Source organism: Kryptolebias marmoratus, linkage group LG6 (genome assembly GCF_001649575.2).
Source record: "Kryptolebias marmoratus isolate JLee-2015 linkage group LG6, ASM164957v2, whole genome shotgun sequence".
NCBI classification, from domain to species: domain Eukaryota; kingdom Metazoa; phylum Chordata; class Actinopteri; order Cyprinodontiformes; family Rivulidae; genus Kryptolebias; species Kryptolebias marmoratus.
Window position 1 is genome coordinate 11319271 of NC_051435.1, and position 16549 is coordinate 11335819.

The window sequence follows — 16549 nt, forward strand, 5'->3', positions numbered from 1 at the left end:
ATGCTTCTTGCTACTCCACGTCGTCCAGCAGCCCTTCAAAGTGTCATGACTGCAGGTGTTTTTAACTGCAGACTAACGGGCACATCTAATCTGGGACAGGTGTCCATTTAGGGAAAGAAAATAGACTGGGTGTGTCCTTATTTTCTACCTCCAATTTGAGTGATTCCATACTTTTTTCCTCAGAATCGAGTGATTCCATATTTATTTCCCTGTGTTTGGTCAATAAAAGTATCATTTACTGACTTCCACAATGTTTTTTCTTCATTTCTTTGAGTGTTCCTGAAAGCCAACAAGTTGCACCTTGGAATGACCTTATTATTGTATCATGATTTTGATCTGAGTTTGTTTTACAGCATGAAATGTCTGAATGAGTGCTCATCCAAGACTGGTGATTCCATACTTTTTGCCAGGGGTTGTAAAGTGACATAATTTGACCTCTTATTTTTAGCATTCCTTCCCCAAATGCATTTTTAATCGCGTCGCTAAGATTTAAATGATTTAATGCTTTCAACTTCTATTTCCCCAAGTCTTTCCTACCAACACCAACATCTTTTGTATGTTATAAAATTGCTTTCCAGAGTCACTTATGTCCCAATACTCCGACCATACTTTACAGATATGACAAATAACCTATCTGACTTCTCCTTTAATGAATGGAAAATTAAATTCCGCTGTTTTGTCTTTCATTGTTTACATTGCTAGGATGTCTTCATTCCCCTATACTCCCAGATGTGCAAATAAAGGTAACAGAAAAATGCTTTGGTTTGTAGTTTGTACAGTATGTATTAAACTTGATGAATTATATCTTTCCTTTTGGTGTTTTCTGATTTAATTCCAAATTGAGTTGATATACCATCAGAAGCAATTCAGATTTAGGATCAATTATGCTCCTCAGTTCATTTTAAGACCATGAATATTGCTAGTTAGACTGATAGATTCTTCTTCTTTTTTTTCCTAAATTGCTAATTTGAAACTAAATATAAAACTGTTGCTCCAGTGCATCTGGACTAAAGGTCTTTGGAGACAAGTGAAAAACCAAACCAAACAAAGAGTCAGAAAAATGTTGATCCACATACTTATAAACATTGATTTATTCTCTCTAGTATCGTTTTTTCTGTTGTTTCTAACCAAATTTTGACTGAAAATATCTACATTTGGATTAACATGAATCTTATCAACATTTTCCTGCTAATTTTCATTTCAGCCAGAAGAAAGAAGGTTCTCATACCCCACCTTGTGGTGAATATGAGAAAGTTCAAATGGCTCCCAAGTCAACTTTCTAAATACTGTATATCCACACAGAATGAAATTTTTTGTTGAGAGAATGCACATCGCCCGCCACCTTTCATGCCAAAGTTTTAAACTAGTTTTAAAGTTGTAGCCATTTTGGTCAAACCTTGGAAAAAAATGATCTCTCATGCACAAGTCTTCTGCAACATTATAAGATGTCAGAGATGATGTGAATGACTCTCAGCTACTACCGCATCAATTTTTAGCTCAATATCTATTAAACTGACTGAGTTAAAGCCATTTTTATTTTGGCTAATGTTGATTAGTTGTGGTGGCCATCTTAAACTGGATTGACTCCAAGCATTAATGAGCTGTAAAGGTTCGTTCAAAGATTACTTTCTGAAAATTTCATTAAAAGCCATCCATTGGTTCATGAGATATTTTGCTAACAGTCAAACAGCGTCGACTACAAAAGTTAATGCTAACATTCAAAGCAGAAGCTTGTGTAAAAAGTAGCACTTGTGGAATGTGTTATAAATGACTCTTAACTATAAGTGCACCAAATATGAACACAATATCTGTAAAACTGACTTAATAAAAGCTATTTTATGTTTTCTAAGGTTGACTGGGCTGTGGTAGCCATCTTGAGTTGGAATGGCTCCGAAAGTTGTTTAGTTGTAGATGAACATTTAATAAACATTTCCAAAAACGTTTTATGAGCTATTTTGGTAACAAACACATGCACACTAAGACGGGAATAAACAGTATGGTCAAACCTTTGCTTTTCAGTGGTGGGTGATGAAATTTATCTTACAGACAAAATATGAATGCAAATGCTCATATTTTTGTGGTTTTAATGTACAAAGACAGAAGGGCAAATGCACCCAATAAACTTGTGTGTGGGTGCCAGATGTGGTGTGTTTTTCAGGGGAAGCCCAATCTGTTGCTCCGTGAGAATGCTAATATTAATCAGGCTGAAAGGATCCAGGTGGGGTTACGTGGGACACTCTCTCTTGTGTGTTTACAGTGGCTAATATTTAACAATTGTACAAGCAACCATCTGTGAAACATCTAATGGTTGTAAACAGTCTTTTTAACGTGTCTTAAAATGCTGACCTCTCAAGGTTTGGGAACACATTATTGCATTTCTGTGTGAATCTGGAGCAAGCTGCGGCCGTTGCCATGGCTTTGATGAACGAGCCATGATGTCAGGTTGTGATATAAGGAGACGTAAGATGAGCGAGGGCATCGTGGTGCTGCTGCACACGGAGAGGAAACCAGATGGATTTTACCCACAGATTTGGGGTGCTCGCCATACAGCATCTGCAGAACAACTACAGAGAATACTGCAGCTTCCTCAGCTTCATGTCAACAGTGGGGGACCCTCGAAATATTTTCTCTATTTACTTCCCGCTCTGGTTCCACCTCAGCCATGACGTTGGCACCAAGATGGTATGGGTGGCTGTCATTGGGGAGTGGTTTAACCTAATTTTAAAATGGTAAGACAACACTGATATCTTTTCCTTTCGTTTTGTGGAAATTTTACTCAAATGCTTTCTTACTCAGGATTCTTTCTGGGCAGCGACCTTACTGGTGGGTGCAGGAAACTCACCTGTACCAAAACGATTCAATACCACATTTAGATCAGTTTCACATAACCTGTGAAACCGGGCCGGGTAAGTATTCATGCAGCACGTTTGAGCTAATGCTATCACAAAATACCACAGAAAAGTTGTAAACCCTGTTCCTGGTGGGTTTTGTTTTTGTGCAGGTAGTCCGTCTGGTCATGCCATGGGCTCGTCATGTGTGTGGTATGTGATGATCACCTCCGCTCTAAAATTTGCCTCTGGTGTCTCATCTGTCCGAAGCTCTCAAAGGTAAAGATTTATTACATGTTGCATGTTGCAAAAAGGAAAATGATTTCCTCATTACTTGAGTAAAAATGTGTATTCCTGCAGGTTTCACTTCCTGAGATCCTTCTTGTGGGTGACTTTTTGGGTGATTCAGATAAGTGTTTGCCTTTCCCGGGTTTATATTGCAACACATTTCCCCCATCAGGTCATCCTCGGCCTTATCGCTGGTATTTTCCACTCTGCTGTCACATGTTTTGTCAAATTTCTGTCGTATTGCATGTTGAAGATACTGATCTGTTGTTATTTTCCTCTGCAATGTGCAGGAATGCTGGTCGCAGAAGTGTTTGATCACATTCCCTCGATCTATAGAGCGAGCCTGAAGTCGTACCTCCAGGTCAACGTTTTCCTTCTCTCCTTCGCCGTTTGCTTTTATCTGCTCCTGAAGCTCCTGGACTTTGACCCTTTGTGGTCAGTCGTGAAAGCCAAGAAGTGGTGTGCTAACCCTGACTGGATCCACCTGGACACCACGCCCTTTGCGGGTCTGTGGAGGAACCTGGGAGCCTTGTTCGGCCTGGGCCTGGCAGTGAACTCCGAGATGTTCGTTCAGAGCTGCAAGGGGAAGAATGGCTCCAAAGCTGCGTTTAAACTCATGTGCGTGGCTGCAAGTCTCACATTTCTGCAGCTGTGCGACTTGATTAAAATGCCCACGCACAATGAGGCTTTGTTCTACTTCCTGTCATTTTGTAAAAGCGCTTCTGTGCCCTTTGGCGTGGCCGCGGTGGTTCTTTACTGTGTTCATTTGCTGATCAGAGATGAGGAACGAAAGCTGTCTTAGATTGTTAAAGACTCAACAATTCACTACATAAGTCATGTTTCATTAAATGTTTTTATTTGATTTATTTAAATACAAGTTCAGTGTTGCTGAATCAGTGTTTTGCCCTTTGTTATTGACATTATATTCTAAGTAAAATTACATGTTTATGAAAGGCTTGATTGCATCAATATGATAGTAAAGTGTTTTTTAGGAGAGTTATGCAAAATGCATCACTTTCAGAAGAGCTGAATGAAGCTTTTTCCTGATATCCTTCAAAAACAATTTAGGGTTCAGTGTTTTGCTCAAGAATAGTTTAAGCAAAGATGGCTTCATTTGAATAATAAATAAATAGAAGGTTAAATCATAATGAGGATAAACAAGATTTGAAAAATTTCTTTTAAATATAAACTTTGTCCTCATTTGCATGTTAGTCAACATGTGTGCTAAAAGATACAAAATGCAAACTATTATCAAACTATTTGTTATTGAGTTGCAAAATATTAAACTTTGGATTATGAATCCATCATGTCAGAACTGAATTTGCAGCTTCAGTTACGGGTAGCATCACAACTAAACATGGTACTTTTCTTTAACTTTTTCCACAACTTAGTGAATCCTTCACATGAACTCTGGACGTTCGTAGGTCCTGCTCTGAGTGTATTACATAATCTCATCGTGGAAATTTCAGATATTAATCAGCCAGAGGGTAATGAGGTAGAACAGAGTCTCTGATGTAACACGATTAGGGAGATTAATTAAACTCCAGAGCAGAAGCCATTTCCACGTCTTTTCTCACAGACTCTGGTTGCCTAGTATCAGATGCACCTGAGGCCTGTTGCTGAATGATGTAACTGTTCGAAGTGCGTAGGCTCCCCGTCAAACCAAGCTTGAAGAGACATCCATTAGTCTCTGTACTTTATTATTACTTAGCATTAAGAGTTCAACAACAGCAACTCGGTGCATTATGACAACATAGATGTTCTGATCTATAATGTTAGGGAGCATGAAAAACTCTTTTCAAAAAAAGCTTTATTTTTGAAACTGTCCTCTGGAATAAATTACAAAACTCCTGAATTCATTGTTCACATCATAGCTGTGATGATGACCATTTTCTCCAATAACTTTTGATTTTATTGCTGTTTAACAAGACATCCAAACTTACAACTCAGTGACAAACCCAAACATGAACTAAAAACACTTCCATGATGGAAAGAAAGGAAAGAAAATTGGCATCTAAAATTACAAAATCTTTCATTAAATAAATAAATTTACTAAAAAATGCATTATGTGTGTTTGCTATTAATATAATATATTTTTAATATTCCAGTTTTTCATTGCAATGCATATATTTCTTGTTCTTTTCCACATGTAGAAAAATTTGAGTCATAAATTAGTCTAAAAAACTCATTTACAAAATGATTTTTAAACACAAGTGACACCCAAAGTTCTTAATAAGCCAGAAAAAAAATCAAACAAAGTTGGAAAAAAAGTTAAATATAAGGTTTTTAAACTTTACCCTTTGAAATAGTTGTAAACCAATAAATAAATTAACTACAAATAGCTTTAACTGCACATGATTAGTAAGGACATGTAAAAGTATTAAATTTGTTTGGGTTATTTAAAATCAGTTTAAAGGATAGTGCAATACCAGGATCGTCATCATAGCTGTTATTGTTTGAATTGTGTGCTGATTTTAAAAAAGTACATAAAAAAAAACTGCTTACGTTTTATAAACATAAGCAGAAATAGTGTTTAAATAATTTTGAAATGACTGCATTCTGCTTTTTATTCACATTTGGCCGTGCCTTGAAACCTTTTCCATCATAAAAACGAAGTCATATCTCTGTCACCGTCTAACGTTCAGCTGATAGGAGCTCCTGTTGTGACCAGTTTATAATAAGCGCCTCTCTTAGCCATGAGTTTGTTGTGTGTGCCTTGTTCTACGACCACGCCCTGCGACATCACGGCAATGATGTCAGCAGATTGGATGGTTGAAAGGCGGTGAGCGATGACGATGCAGGTTCGTCCTTTTCTCGCCTCATCCAGAGCGGTCTGCACGGTCTGCAGGGAAACAGAACTCTGTCAGCACTGTGTTCTTTGGGTGTGAGGAAGACGAGGCGATTCAGTTCACATTAAATTAGAATAAAACCAAATGAAAAATCAAAATATATTCGTACCTGTTCACTTTCCGTGTCCAGGGCAGAGGTAGCCTCATCTAATAGTAAGATCTTGGGGTTCTTGACAATGGCCCTGGCGATGGCGATCCGTTGTTTCTGTCCTCTTGACAGCTGGGACCCCTGGGCACCAACCTGAGTCTCGTATTTCTAATAGTTTTGAAAGCAGTGAAGAAGAAAAGCCGAAAGGTCACACATTCAGCAGCTGAGCCCAAGGACATTGATTTAATTGGAGAGGAAAATGTCAATCAGTGCACCATGCAGTGCTTTTGTAGAACTGTTCAGTTTTATTTAAACAAGATCAAACAGTTTTTTCTTTTCTTTTTTTTTTTTTTTTAATAAATCTCCATAAAAGAGGTAAGGTGAGAATTTGATGACAGGTTAAATCCGACTGTTTAGAAACAGCAGATTTAACCACAACTCATTCACACTTCTGGTCTGGAGCTTTTTGATAACAATAAAATCATGTTTTTTCAGATGCTTGAATTTTTGTTTTCCGTCATAAACGTTTTGTGTGTCAGTTTGACCAATCTGATCTCCAATCAGTTTGACACCAGTCTGCTCCTTCACACCAAAACATATCGCTCGTGAATCGGGCCGACCGAGACTCATACGACCCTCAGGAAGGAGGGAAGGGAAGGGAGAGTGATTTGCATGTTACTTCAGCTCACAGTTCCGTTTTCAAGCGCCGCACTTTTCACTTTGCATTGACAAAGCGTCTCGTACGAAAAGCAAACGTCTTCCAGAAACATGAAGAGAAAATTCAGGCGGTAATTTATGTGAGGTTGTATTACAAATGTAAAGAGTTTCCACTCACGTCTGGCAGAGTCATCACAAAGTCATGAAGATGAGCTTTCTTGGCCGCCTCCACAACCTCTTCCATGCTAATTTCCCGTGTGTTATCTCCATACTGAATATTCTCAGCTATGCTGCAGTCGAACAAAACGGGCTCCTGTGAAACTATACCAATCTGCGATCTCAGGAAGGACACGCTGACAGAATGAGAGGGACGGCCATCGATCAGCTGAAAATAAAAACACATTTAAAACAGACAGTTTGGCTTTGGGATATACTGAGCTGACTTTGTGTTTCTCAGATATTTATTACATACCACTTGGCCCTCGTTTGGATCATAGAACCTTTCCAGTAATTGGACACTGGTGCTTTTCCCACATCCGCTGCTCCCAACGAAAGCCAGAGTCTGACCAGGCTTCACAGAAACAAGCAGGCCATTCAACACTTGAACGTCTGGTCGTGTTGGGTAGGTGAACTTGCAGTTCAGGAACTCTATTTCTCCCCTGAAGTTCTCCTAAATGTGATTGACAAGACTCATGAACGACACAAGATTGAAGCCAGTTTAAAAACAGCAGTATGTTAATTTCACCAACCCATCTCTGTCCGTCCGAGGGGCTTATGCTGACTTTTGGAACTCTGTCCAACAGTTTGAAAAAATGAGCAGCAGCGGTTTTGGCTTTGGCATAATCTGGAGTGAAGGAGGACGCTCGGCCCAGTGCTGTCCCACTGATCACTATGGCTGAAATCACTCTGGAGAAACGGCAAATGGTGTTGAGGTTTGCTGATCACCAAATTAAGACATGGGTTTAGCAAAGGTTTTACTAACCTAAAAACCAGCATGTATTGTAACCCTTCAGCTCTGACCAGGTAGCCTCCATATCTAAACGAAGCAGCATATGCCATGAAGATGACACACTGGGCAAAACCAAAACACGCCCCGTAGACATTGGCTCTCTTTTTGGCAGATTTATACGGGAGCTCAAGTTGTTGCTCATATGATTCTACAAACGAGCTCTCTTTGGCCAGTCCTGCAATGGTCCTGATGTTGGCAAGGGCCTCGCTAGACACCTGGAAGAAGGATTAATGATAGCCGTGAAACTCACAGACATCTTTGAGTCTGCATGGTGAAACACTGGAATTGTTCTAAACTGAACGGTGGACTTACCCGACCAGCAGTCTCCATTGCTTTTTTATCTTCATTTGCAAAACCTGTCAGCATTTTGGCTTGGAACACACCCGACAGCCCGATGAGTGGCAGGAAGCACATAATCACCAGCGTCAGCTTCCAGCTGAAGTAGAAGGCAATGATGAATGAGGCTCCGATGTTGGTCAGCGAGTTCACAATCATGCCAATCTGAGAACCTGTTGCCTGAAGAAATTATTCCAGTTACATACAAAGAAACATTGTAATATAAACCAAAAAAAAACACTTCAATAAGAACTATAAATGAAGACCTGAAGAACTGAACTCACCCCTTGGACCATGGATGCATCCGTGGCCAGTCTGGTGGTCAAAGCTCCAGGACTGTTTCTAGGGTCATCAAACCAACCGATCTCCTGTTTCAACATGGCATGGAAGCCCACTTTCCTCAGACGGCGGGTCAGCAGCTCTCCAGACTTAGCAAACGCATATCCCTGCAAGAATAAAGGCCACTTAGTCTATGAGAAAAACAAAATATTCTACTCTGCTGCTGTTTTTAATAACCGATCAATGAATTTTGTAGTTTTCAGTTATCTCACATTAACTTTGCTGTCCTTAACCAGTGTATCTCCTGAAGTTTTTAAATTATTTTAAAAGCTTCTATTGATCACTATTGAGCAATTTCCTACAAGGGATCAATAAACTATCCATCTATCTAAAGTCATGAAACTGTGCAAAATACAAACATATACTTCAGTTTTTTAGTTTTGCTTTTTGTTTTTAGCTATGCATATTTAGAAGTGGTGGGTTATTTTGCAGCATTGTTTTGAAATTTAACTGAATCATCCTCAAGATCTCAATGACATCTTGTCACTTAGCACAAGTTCCTGATTTTCTTTAGTTATCAAATTAACCAGCGATTGTGTACTTTATGTATTTACACAAAAGCCAGTCTAAAATGCCAGTCTCCAACAATTTTTAGTTTATTTTAAAGAATTGTATTGTAAAATGAAATGATCTGACTTTATAGTTTACTGTAAAGGGATTTTTATGGAAATATGCTACATTTTTGTTACAAATATATTAAATTGGAGAAATGATACTTTTCATTTTGCAACTGTAATTTCCATGAGATCATTCCTGTACACTATTCTTTTATGTATGATTTGCAGGATTAAAAATATAAAAACATCTTTCCTTGGACACCTATCAGGTTAACCATGACAAAAGCACGTGGAATGAAAAGTAGCTTCATGCATGTTGCGTGACGTGCCAGAATTCTTTCCGTTCTTTTCAGTGGAAATTTTCTCCAACCCACACGTCCAAAACAAAAGGTGTACCTGAGGCTTCAACAATGAACATGTGTGCATAAGTAAGAAGCCAGTGATTGAAGGAAGAGACTCGAATAATTGAAACTTGTCACATTAATCAGACAATGAATGCCACATGAACTCAAGAAGCTTTTCATAATTCAAAGGCCTGAAGTTATAACTTGTTTATTTATTTATCTGATAAGAGTGTCTCATCTCATTAGCCAAGCTTAAATTTTTAGGTTTTTAATCTCAACATGTGAACTCAAAGATAAGATCTCACTGAGTCACTGACTCGTGAGATTTTAGATAAAGTAAGAAATAATAAATAAACAAAAGTAAACAACAACCTGCAGGAACTGTGAAAAGAAACTAGTCACTGCGACGATGCAAAACAGGACACATATGCTGTCGATCTGCTTCCGCTGCTCGTCTAGATCACGGATGGCAAAAGTCTGTAGAAACACAGAGTTGTGAAATCAATTCCTTAAATACTTTTTGGGAACAAACTGTTTACATTGACTAAACAAACGAGCTCAACTCGTAACACGAAGCGTACTGTACAGTCATGTTGGGAGGAGCCTCTTACCCCAAGAATCTGGCTGAACAGGATTGCGTAGATGGGGTTTACAGAGCCATTGACGGCAGCTCCCAGGGAGCCTAGCAGCATGTAGGGCCATTCAGGTTTGTTGTACTTCAAGATGCGTGTAACTGGAGCGGGTTCCTCATTTTCGTCTGCATCATCCTCAGGTGTCTGTTGAAAGATGTGAGTCAAAGTGAGTCTAGTCTGTGAGTGAGCACATTACACAGCATAAATTAGATCCTCAGTACATCTTCTGAAGTGATCTGCACATCTGAAGGGATCCTGAGGCTGCCTGATAACGCATCCGGGACAAAATCATTTGACAGCTTGCTCAGAGATCGTAGTCGAATGGAGTTCCTGCAGGAAGAAGGGTGAAAATGTCAAGCCGTCTTCTTGATAAAACATTCATCTGTTCTTGTACTTTGCCTGTTAGATCACACTGCTGTACCTTTTGCTGGATCGACAACTTCCACACCTAAAGCTTTCCACTTTGAAGTCAAAATCTTCAGTTTCACTGATCACATCTGGAAGATGAAAAAAAAAAATCAGTCTCATAATATTAAAGTTGTAAAACTTTCCATCTTTCAAAACCAAAAACAATTCTTTCAGCATGCTTCTGTAAGATTCTTCGGCCCGCTTGCATGCTCCGCTACACAAGGGTCTATCAGTATTTTTCTGTAATTATGACAGCAAAACCTAAAACCTGTTCATCTCAAGGTAGTTTATGGAGGACTCAGGTGTATTTAACCAATATGCTTATATGGTCAGCTGTAAAGATTTGAAGTATAATTTTAGACTAAGGACATAGGAAAGGTTTTTTGTTTGTTTTTTGGAAGATTTTGATGAACCTTTACAGTCTTGAGACCAATTATGAAGCTGTTTTCGAATATGACCCTAATTAACCCTAAATAACCAAAACAATGTTTATCACTTGCATTCCTCCTTCATATAAATCTTACCCATAGCTGTGTTTGATGACCCTTGGTTCTGCAGGGTGACGAGGGTGAAGTAGACTCCTTGTTTTTCTAGTAGCTCTTTGTGTTTTCCTCTTTCCACAGCCCGTCCGTGCTCAAAACCAACAATGACGTCTGCATTTCTGATTGTAGAAAGCCGGTGGGCTATAGAGATCGTGGTCCTGCCAGCTCGTACCTGCAGAGCAATCAGAGTGTCAGTCCAAAAAGCAAGTCAGAAAGCTGTGTTTTGTGTTAGTCACGTCCAGACATTGACTGACGTTATCCAGAGCTTCCTGGACCACAGCTTCACTCTCATTATCCAAGGCAGATGTGGCCATATCCAGCAGCAGGATTTTGGGGTTTCGGATGAGAGCTCGAGCAATGGCAATCCTCTGCTTCTGTCCTCCACTCATCTGGCCTCCACCTTCACCAACCAGTGTGTCAAATTTCTGGAGAAATTGTAAGAAAGCATATTTATTTTGGATGTAAAGTCCAAACCAACACACATTTTTTGACACTGCAGTGCTCAGTGTGTGGCTGTACCTGCGGCAGAGTCATAATGAAATTGTAAGCGTTGGCCTCCTTTGCTGCCTGGATAATGTCTTCCATGCTGACTCCAGGCCGACCGTATCGTATGTTCTCAGCGATGCTCGTGGCGAACAGAACCGGCTCCTGCTCCACAATACCAATGAGAGAGCGGAGCCACTGAATGTTTAAAGTGCGGAGGTCATGGCCATCTAAAGTCACCTGAGAATGGAAGGTACATTCAAATATATCAAAATGAAGCCTTTAAACCTTTCACTCTGTGTTTTCTGTTTTGTTTGAGTAGTCAGATTGTTACCATTCCTTCCTTTGGGTCATAAAATCTTTGGATGAGCTGGATTGTGGTGCTTTTTCCGGATCCACTCGGTCCAACGAAGGCAGTGGTTTCTCCAGCTTTGATCTGTACGCTCAGATTATCTAAAATCTGAGCAGGTAGCTGTCTTTTAAAGATTTGAATTTTAAAAAACTAAAACATAAATGAAGTAAAGTATAGAATTACCTTGACTTCAGGCCTAGAAGGGTAGAAGAAGGTGATGTTATGGAACTCGATATCGCCTTTGACTTTATCTAATTTGTAGCCATCCTCTGAGAAACAATTAATTTCTGGTTCCTGTGAATGTATCAAAATGGATGTTTATTTTATAAAGACCTATTAATTTTTAAATCTATAAAAATTTGATCTAGTTTATGATTATATTTTAGTACCCGGTCTATTGTTTCAAAAATAGTCTTTGCCGCTGCTCGACCAGAAGCAAACGCCTCCAGGCATGGCGAGGCCTGCCCGAGGTTCATGGCTGCCATGAGTACTCCGAAGAAAACCTGAAAACAAACACAGCAGCCAAAGAATGAAAAAAAGTATAATTTATTTCAAACAATTCATATCAAGAACTATTCTCTAAGAGTTTGTATCAAACAGTGCAAAGCAAAGTCATAATTTGACATTTTTGTTTTTGATTGAATTGTAAAACTTAAAACCTAAGTATTTTAAAGGAAAATTCAAACACTAAATTATGTTCTTTAAAGATTTTTTTTTTAGAAAATGTGTATTTTAAAAAATACACATTTTATTTTAGTCAGTATTTTTCAACAGAAATAATCTTTCAAGTAGAAATAAAAGGTCAGAATCTAAAATTTTACCTCAACTGGCCTCAAGTTTGTTTACAGTTTCACATACCTGAATGAGGCTCCCAGGAGTCAGCTCCTTTGTGTCAATGACGAGTTTTGATCCATACCAAAAGGCCAAAGCGTAGCACAGAAAGATGATGCACCACAGGTATCCTTGAAACACTCCGATGATCGAGCCTTTTTTCACTCCCCAGTTTTGGGCTTCGACAAGGTTTCTGTCATACCTGCCACACACTTCACATGTCAGTGTCGTTTCAAACAAGATGGTAATCGTGTCATCTTTAAAGTCTAACCAAACACCTTTCGACTTCCTTTTCTTCTCCACCGAATGCTGCGACTGTTCTGATGGCTGACAGGACCTCATCCGCCACAGCTCCTGCCTTGGCGTAGGCCTTCAGCTCGCGTCCTGTCAGTCTGGCCACGGCCTTCAGGAACAAAAGACAACAATGCTCATAAACATTAGAAATTATCCACTGCTGATGTTTGGCTGTAGAAAAGTTCTTTTCCTACCATGGCCATCATTCCAGCAGCTATACCAATCAGCGGGCTCACTGCTATGACCACCAACGTTAGCTTCCAGCCACCGATGAACCCAACCATGAAGCCAAACGCAAACGTAGAGAGCCTCTCAATGAAAATAGACACCTGATCAGCTATAGCGTTGTTGATCTTGTTAATATCACTAAGGGAGGAACAGAAAGACATATAAGGGAAATGTTTTTCCAGCTCTGGCAGTAGTTTGACCTGCAGACAGGAAACTTACTCAGAAATCCTGGTGTTCAGTTCTCCCACAGAGATGCAGTCAAACCATCCAATCTCCATTTGCATAACTTTCCTGAAATAAGTCTTTCGGATTCTTTGAGTTTGTCTCGCAGCTGCCGACACCCAGAAGACAATCTAAATCATGACACAAAGGGGTTTCTTTCATTATGCATCCAAACATTATCACTCATGAGATGTTAGCGTTAAAATCAGAACATTTACCTGGAAATAACTAACAATCAGAACACCTAATCCAATACCGATGTAGTAATATGCAAACGTGGTCATCTGGGCTTCAATATTCACCCTGCAAAGAGAATCAAACAGGTAACAGCATCTACTTAATCCAATACTAATCCCATCAACAGTAAGTTAATGACTTACCCACAGTAAACTGTGTTGTTGTCAGGAGTTTCATAGACGGAGCCATTGATCCAGCAGATTGTGTTGTTTCTGCACTCCTTATTTGGGTCTTTAAGCTCCTGTACCTCCAGCTCATAGGCCACAAATGTGTTGGTCATCATGCCGTACACCAGGAGCATGAGAGGTGCAGCTGCTCCGTGGACGAGGGCACACAGACTGCCCACCACCATCATCGCTGTGTCTTTCCAGGTGGCAAACCGAAACTTGCAAAAGGGATTTATACTTAGATTATTTATACCAATACACAGGCTGAATTCCAGAGTACTGAGATTGTTTATTAAAATGATAAATCAAGCCTCATCTTTACATCTTTTAGTTTTTGTTAAAAAAAAAATCAAATCCCAACTTTTCTGGTAATGTCATTTATAGTTTTACAAATGTTAAGATCCTTATTTTATTTTTTTTTACTTTCTTCTTGATAATAATGAACAAACCAATGATAGAAACCAAAAATGTATTTACCAGCTGAAAGTATCCAACACTTAGTGTATTTTTCTCTTTCTTTTTTTCTCTATAAAAACAAGTAAATTACAAATATACAAATTACATAAAAGCTATAATACTGATCAGAAAAAGGGCATCAGAAGAATAATGTTAAATGTCTTGATAAAAACTTACCCATTCTGAATGCCTGATGAAAAAGAAAAAATAAAATTTGAAGTTGCTTATATGTAGAACTTTTCCAATATTTTGCCAGATTTATGACATTTACCTTTATTATCTGCACCTGGTGTTGTAAGTTTGAATGATTTCTTCATGTTTTCCACCCAGTCTTACAGGCAGGTGTGTATTCACTTGGCAGCTGTAGATAAAAATATCAAATTTACCAGAAAATATATTTGATCCCAGTCGCTGTGAAGACTCAAAAAGACCCGAAAAAAAAAAAAGCTACAAGCTGCATTTACTTCAGTAATACTCAACTTTACAACAAAATCGAGATTCAAAATGATAAATGACAAAAACAATAAGTGACAAAGATGAAGTAGAACAAAAAAATGAAAAAAATAAAAGCCGGTGCCGGAGAAAAGTAAGATGTGCTGTACCCAAATGTGTCCGCCAACAAGTGTGACGCTCATCTGAGGAGATTCTGTCTTATTGCCAGGTTGTACTGTGACTGCATGTTCCCATTATCTACGGTACATTTAGACTGATAAGGTCCGTGTCAGTAATTATCTCCAGCAGCCTGAAAATTTAAAGCAAAATCCAATCAGTAAACCTAGTTTGTGTGCATCCTTTGCTATTTGTTAAACACCATTTTATATGTATTAAAATAAAACACACTGTGGAGTTTTAAGATGTGACCTTTGCTGACATGTTGTGCTTACAGACAAAGAGTGGCCTTATAATCTGTTATGTAATTCTTATCGATTAAGATTGTAAAATGGGAGTAATGACCGCCTGGTTGTTGACTGTGGTCTCAGAAGACCTCGTGGGGATGTTTTGGTCCTTCATGAAACTTTTAACGTGAAAAAATTATTATTATTATTATTATATTCTATATTAAAAAAAAAAGGCTTTAAAACATCAAAACTGATTGCTCCGAAATAAAAAACAAAAAACTTCACCATCACAGTAAACCAAGGGTGTCCAGGGTGGTCGTCTTGTTTGACAACATGTGATTCAATCAGATCACGGACGTCTCTGTCTGTGTTTGAAGAATTATCTCTTCTGATAGTCCTTCTTCTGTTATATCTCCAACAACCAAACATGTCGTACTTAATTTGTGCTTATTCAAATATTTTCTTATTTTCTTCTTTAAAAGATTTGGCATTTAATGCTTACACCAGGATTTTTTTACTGCTTTTTAGCTTCAGTGGTGTTCTTCACTCATAAGTTGCTACTTATTCTCTTAGTGTGCAGCTCTACAGTCAACCAAGTGTTGTTTTTAAATAAATTGGATTTGATTTGATTAAAAAAAAAGTTTAGTCAGTTCTTCTAGCTATCTTTTCAACGCAAAGTTGCACCATCACGCAGTAATTCAGCAATACAAGAGTACAAGTGCGTCATAGTGGATTTCCTATGATGAAAAACAGAAATGAAGGCTCAGTTATCTAATCAAGCAAATGCTTGGGGTTAATGCTCGCTGGTACAAGGAGTGCAGAGGTTTGTTCCTGCTTTACAACCCGTAATTATTCACAGTTCAGGTGATTGATAATACAACAGGAGGAGTGGGGCTATAGTTCAATAAAAAGTGATTACGTTACTAGATATTTCTCATGCCAAATGCCCCACTATCTAGATGATATAAAGTTACAAAAACTGTGCCAAACATGTAACTGAAGAAGGTGTAGTAAAAAAGATGCTTGTTTGACTTCATTCAATTTTTGTTAAAAAAAAGTCTTTGTTCTTTTTTCAAAGCAGTTAAAAATTTATTTCAGCAGTTTAATAAATGCTTTTATCAACATGTAACGAGGTGAAATGACACTTGCACAGTGTTTACATTATTATGTTTCAAACAACACAGAGATATCACAGTCACAATCACAAAAACTCACATAATTTAAATTATCATGAAGTTCAAGGTTGATATCATTGCTTTGAATTCTTGCTATTTTTATGACAAAGATCTTCTCCTTTCAGCTGAATTTCCAACATCCTCCTCTGTCAGACCAACCCTCTGCAGATCCTCCTTCCCTTCATAAACCTTCTCTATGTTCGTCCTTTTTTCTCCGTCTTGGCTCCATATTTAACAGCCTTTGTCCAATGAATCCACTGTCCCTCCTCTGCCCATGTCCAGTCCATCTCAGCCTCTCTGACTTTGCCTCCAAACCTCTCAATCTAAACTGTCCCTCACTGTCCCTCTGATTTACTCATTTCTAATCTCTATCTCCTGCAGTTTTGCC

General features: G+C 38.6%; 2 protein-coding genes across 2 annotated transcripts; one reads left to right on the plus strand and one right to left on the minus strand.

Moving 5' to 3' along the window:
• Nucleotides 1–2362: 2362 nt before the first annotated feature.
• Nucleotides 2363–3918, plus strand: LOC108240742 (glucose-6-phosphatase 2). Its single transcript, XM_037976237.1, is given in 5 exon segments — nt 2363–2729; nt 2797–2906; nt 3002–3131; nt 3189–3310; nt 3407–3918. Coding segments are annotated over 5 exon segments (1092 nt in total). The 5' UTR covers nt 2363–2511.
• Nucleotides 3919–4002: 84 nt separating this feature from the next.
• On the minus strand, nt 4003–14898 carry abcb11a (ATP-binding cassette, sub-family B (MDR/TAP), member 11a). Its single transcript, XM_037976326.1, has 27 exons — nt 14419–14898; nt 14325–14337; nt 14169–14217; nt 13668–13909; nt 13506–13590; nt 13285–13418; nt 13032–13203; nt 12822–12946; nt 12571–12745; nt 12102–12215; nt 11896–12006; nt 11695–11820; nt 11397–11600; nt 11132–11302; nt 10860–11049; nt 10349–10424; nt 10149–10257; nt 9907–10071; nt 9668–9772; nt 8340–8501; nt 8032–8235; nt 7693–7934; nt 7460–7616; nt 7183–7380; nt 6889–7095; nt 6075–6221; nt 4003–5958 (listed from the first exon to the last, which is right to left on the minus strand). The coding sequence occupies exons 1-27, from the start codon at nt 14462–14464 to the stop codon at nt 5758–5760; spliced, it is 3930 nt and encodes a 1309-aa protein (XP_037832254.1). The 5' UTR covers nt 14465–14898; the 3' UTR covers nt 4003–5757.
• Between the last annotated feature and the right edge of the window lie 1651 nt (nt 14899–16549).

Bases quoted from the DNA above. Each gene is read 5' to 3' on its own strand.
- abcb11a (XM_037976326.1), bottom strand. From the start codon at position 14,464: ATGAAGAAATCATTCAAACTTACAACACCAGGTGCAGATAATAAAG. The intron at 11,050-11,131 runs GTCAGTCAATGT...ATTGCTCTGCAG, and splicing joins TCCAGGAAGCTCTGGATAAC to GTACGAGCTGGCAGGACCAC. The intron at 7,381-7,459 runs GTTGGTGAAATT...AATCACATTTAG, and splicing joins CCTCGGACGGACAGAGATGG to GAGAACTTCAGGGGAGAAAT.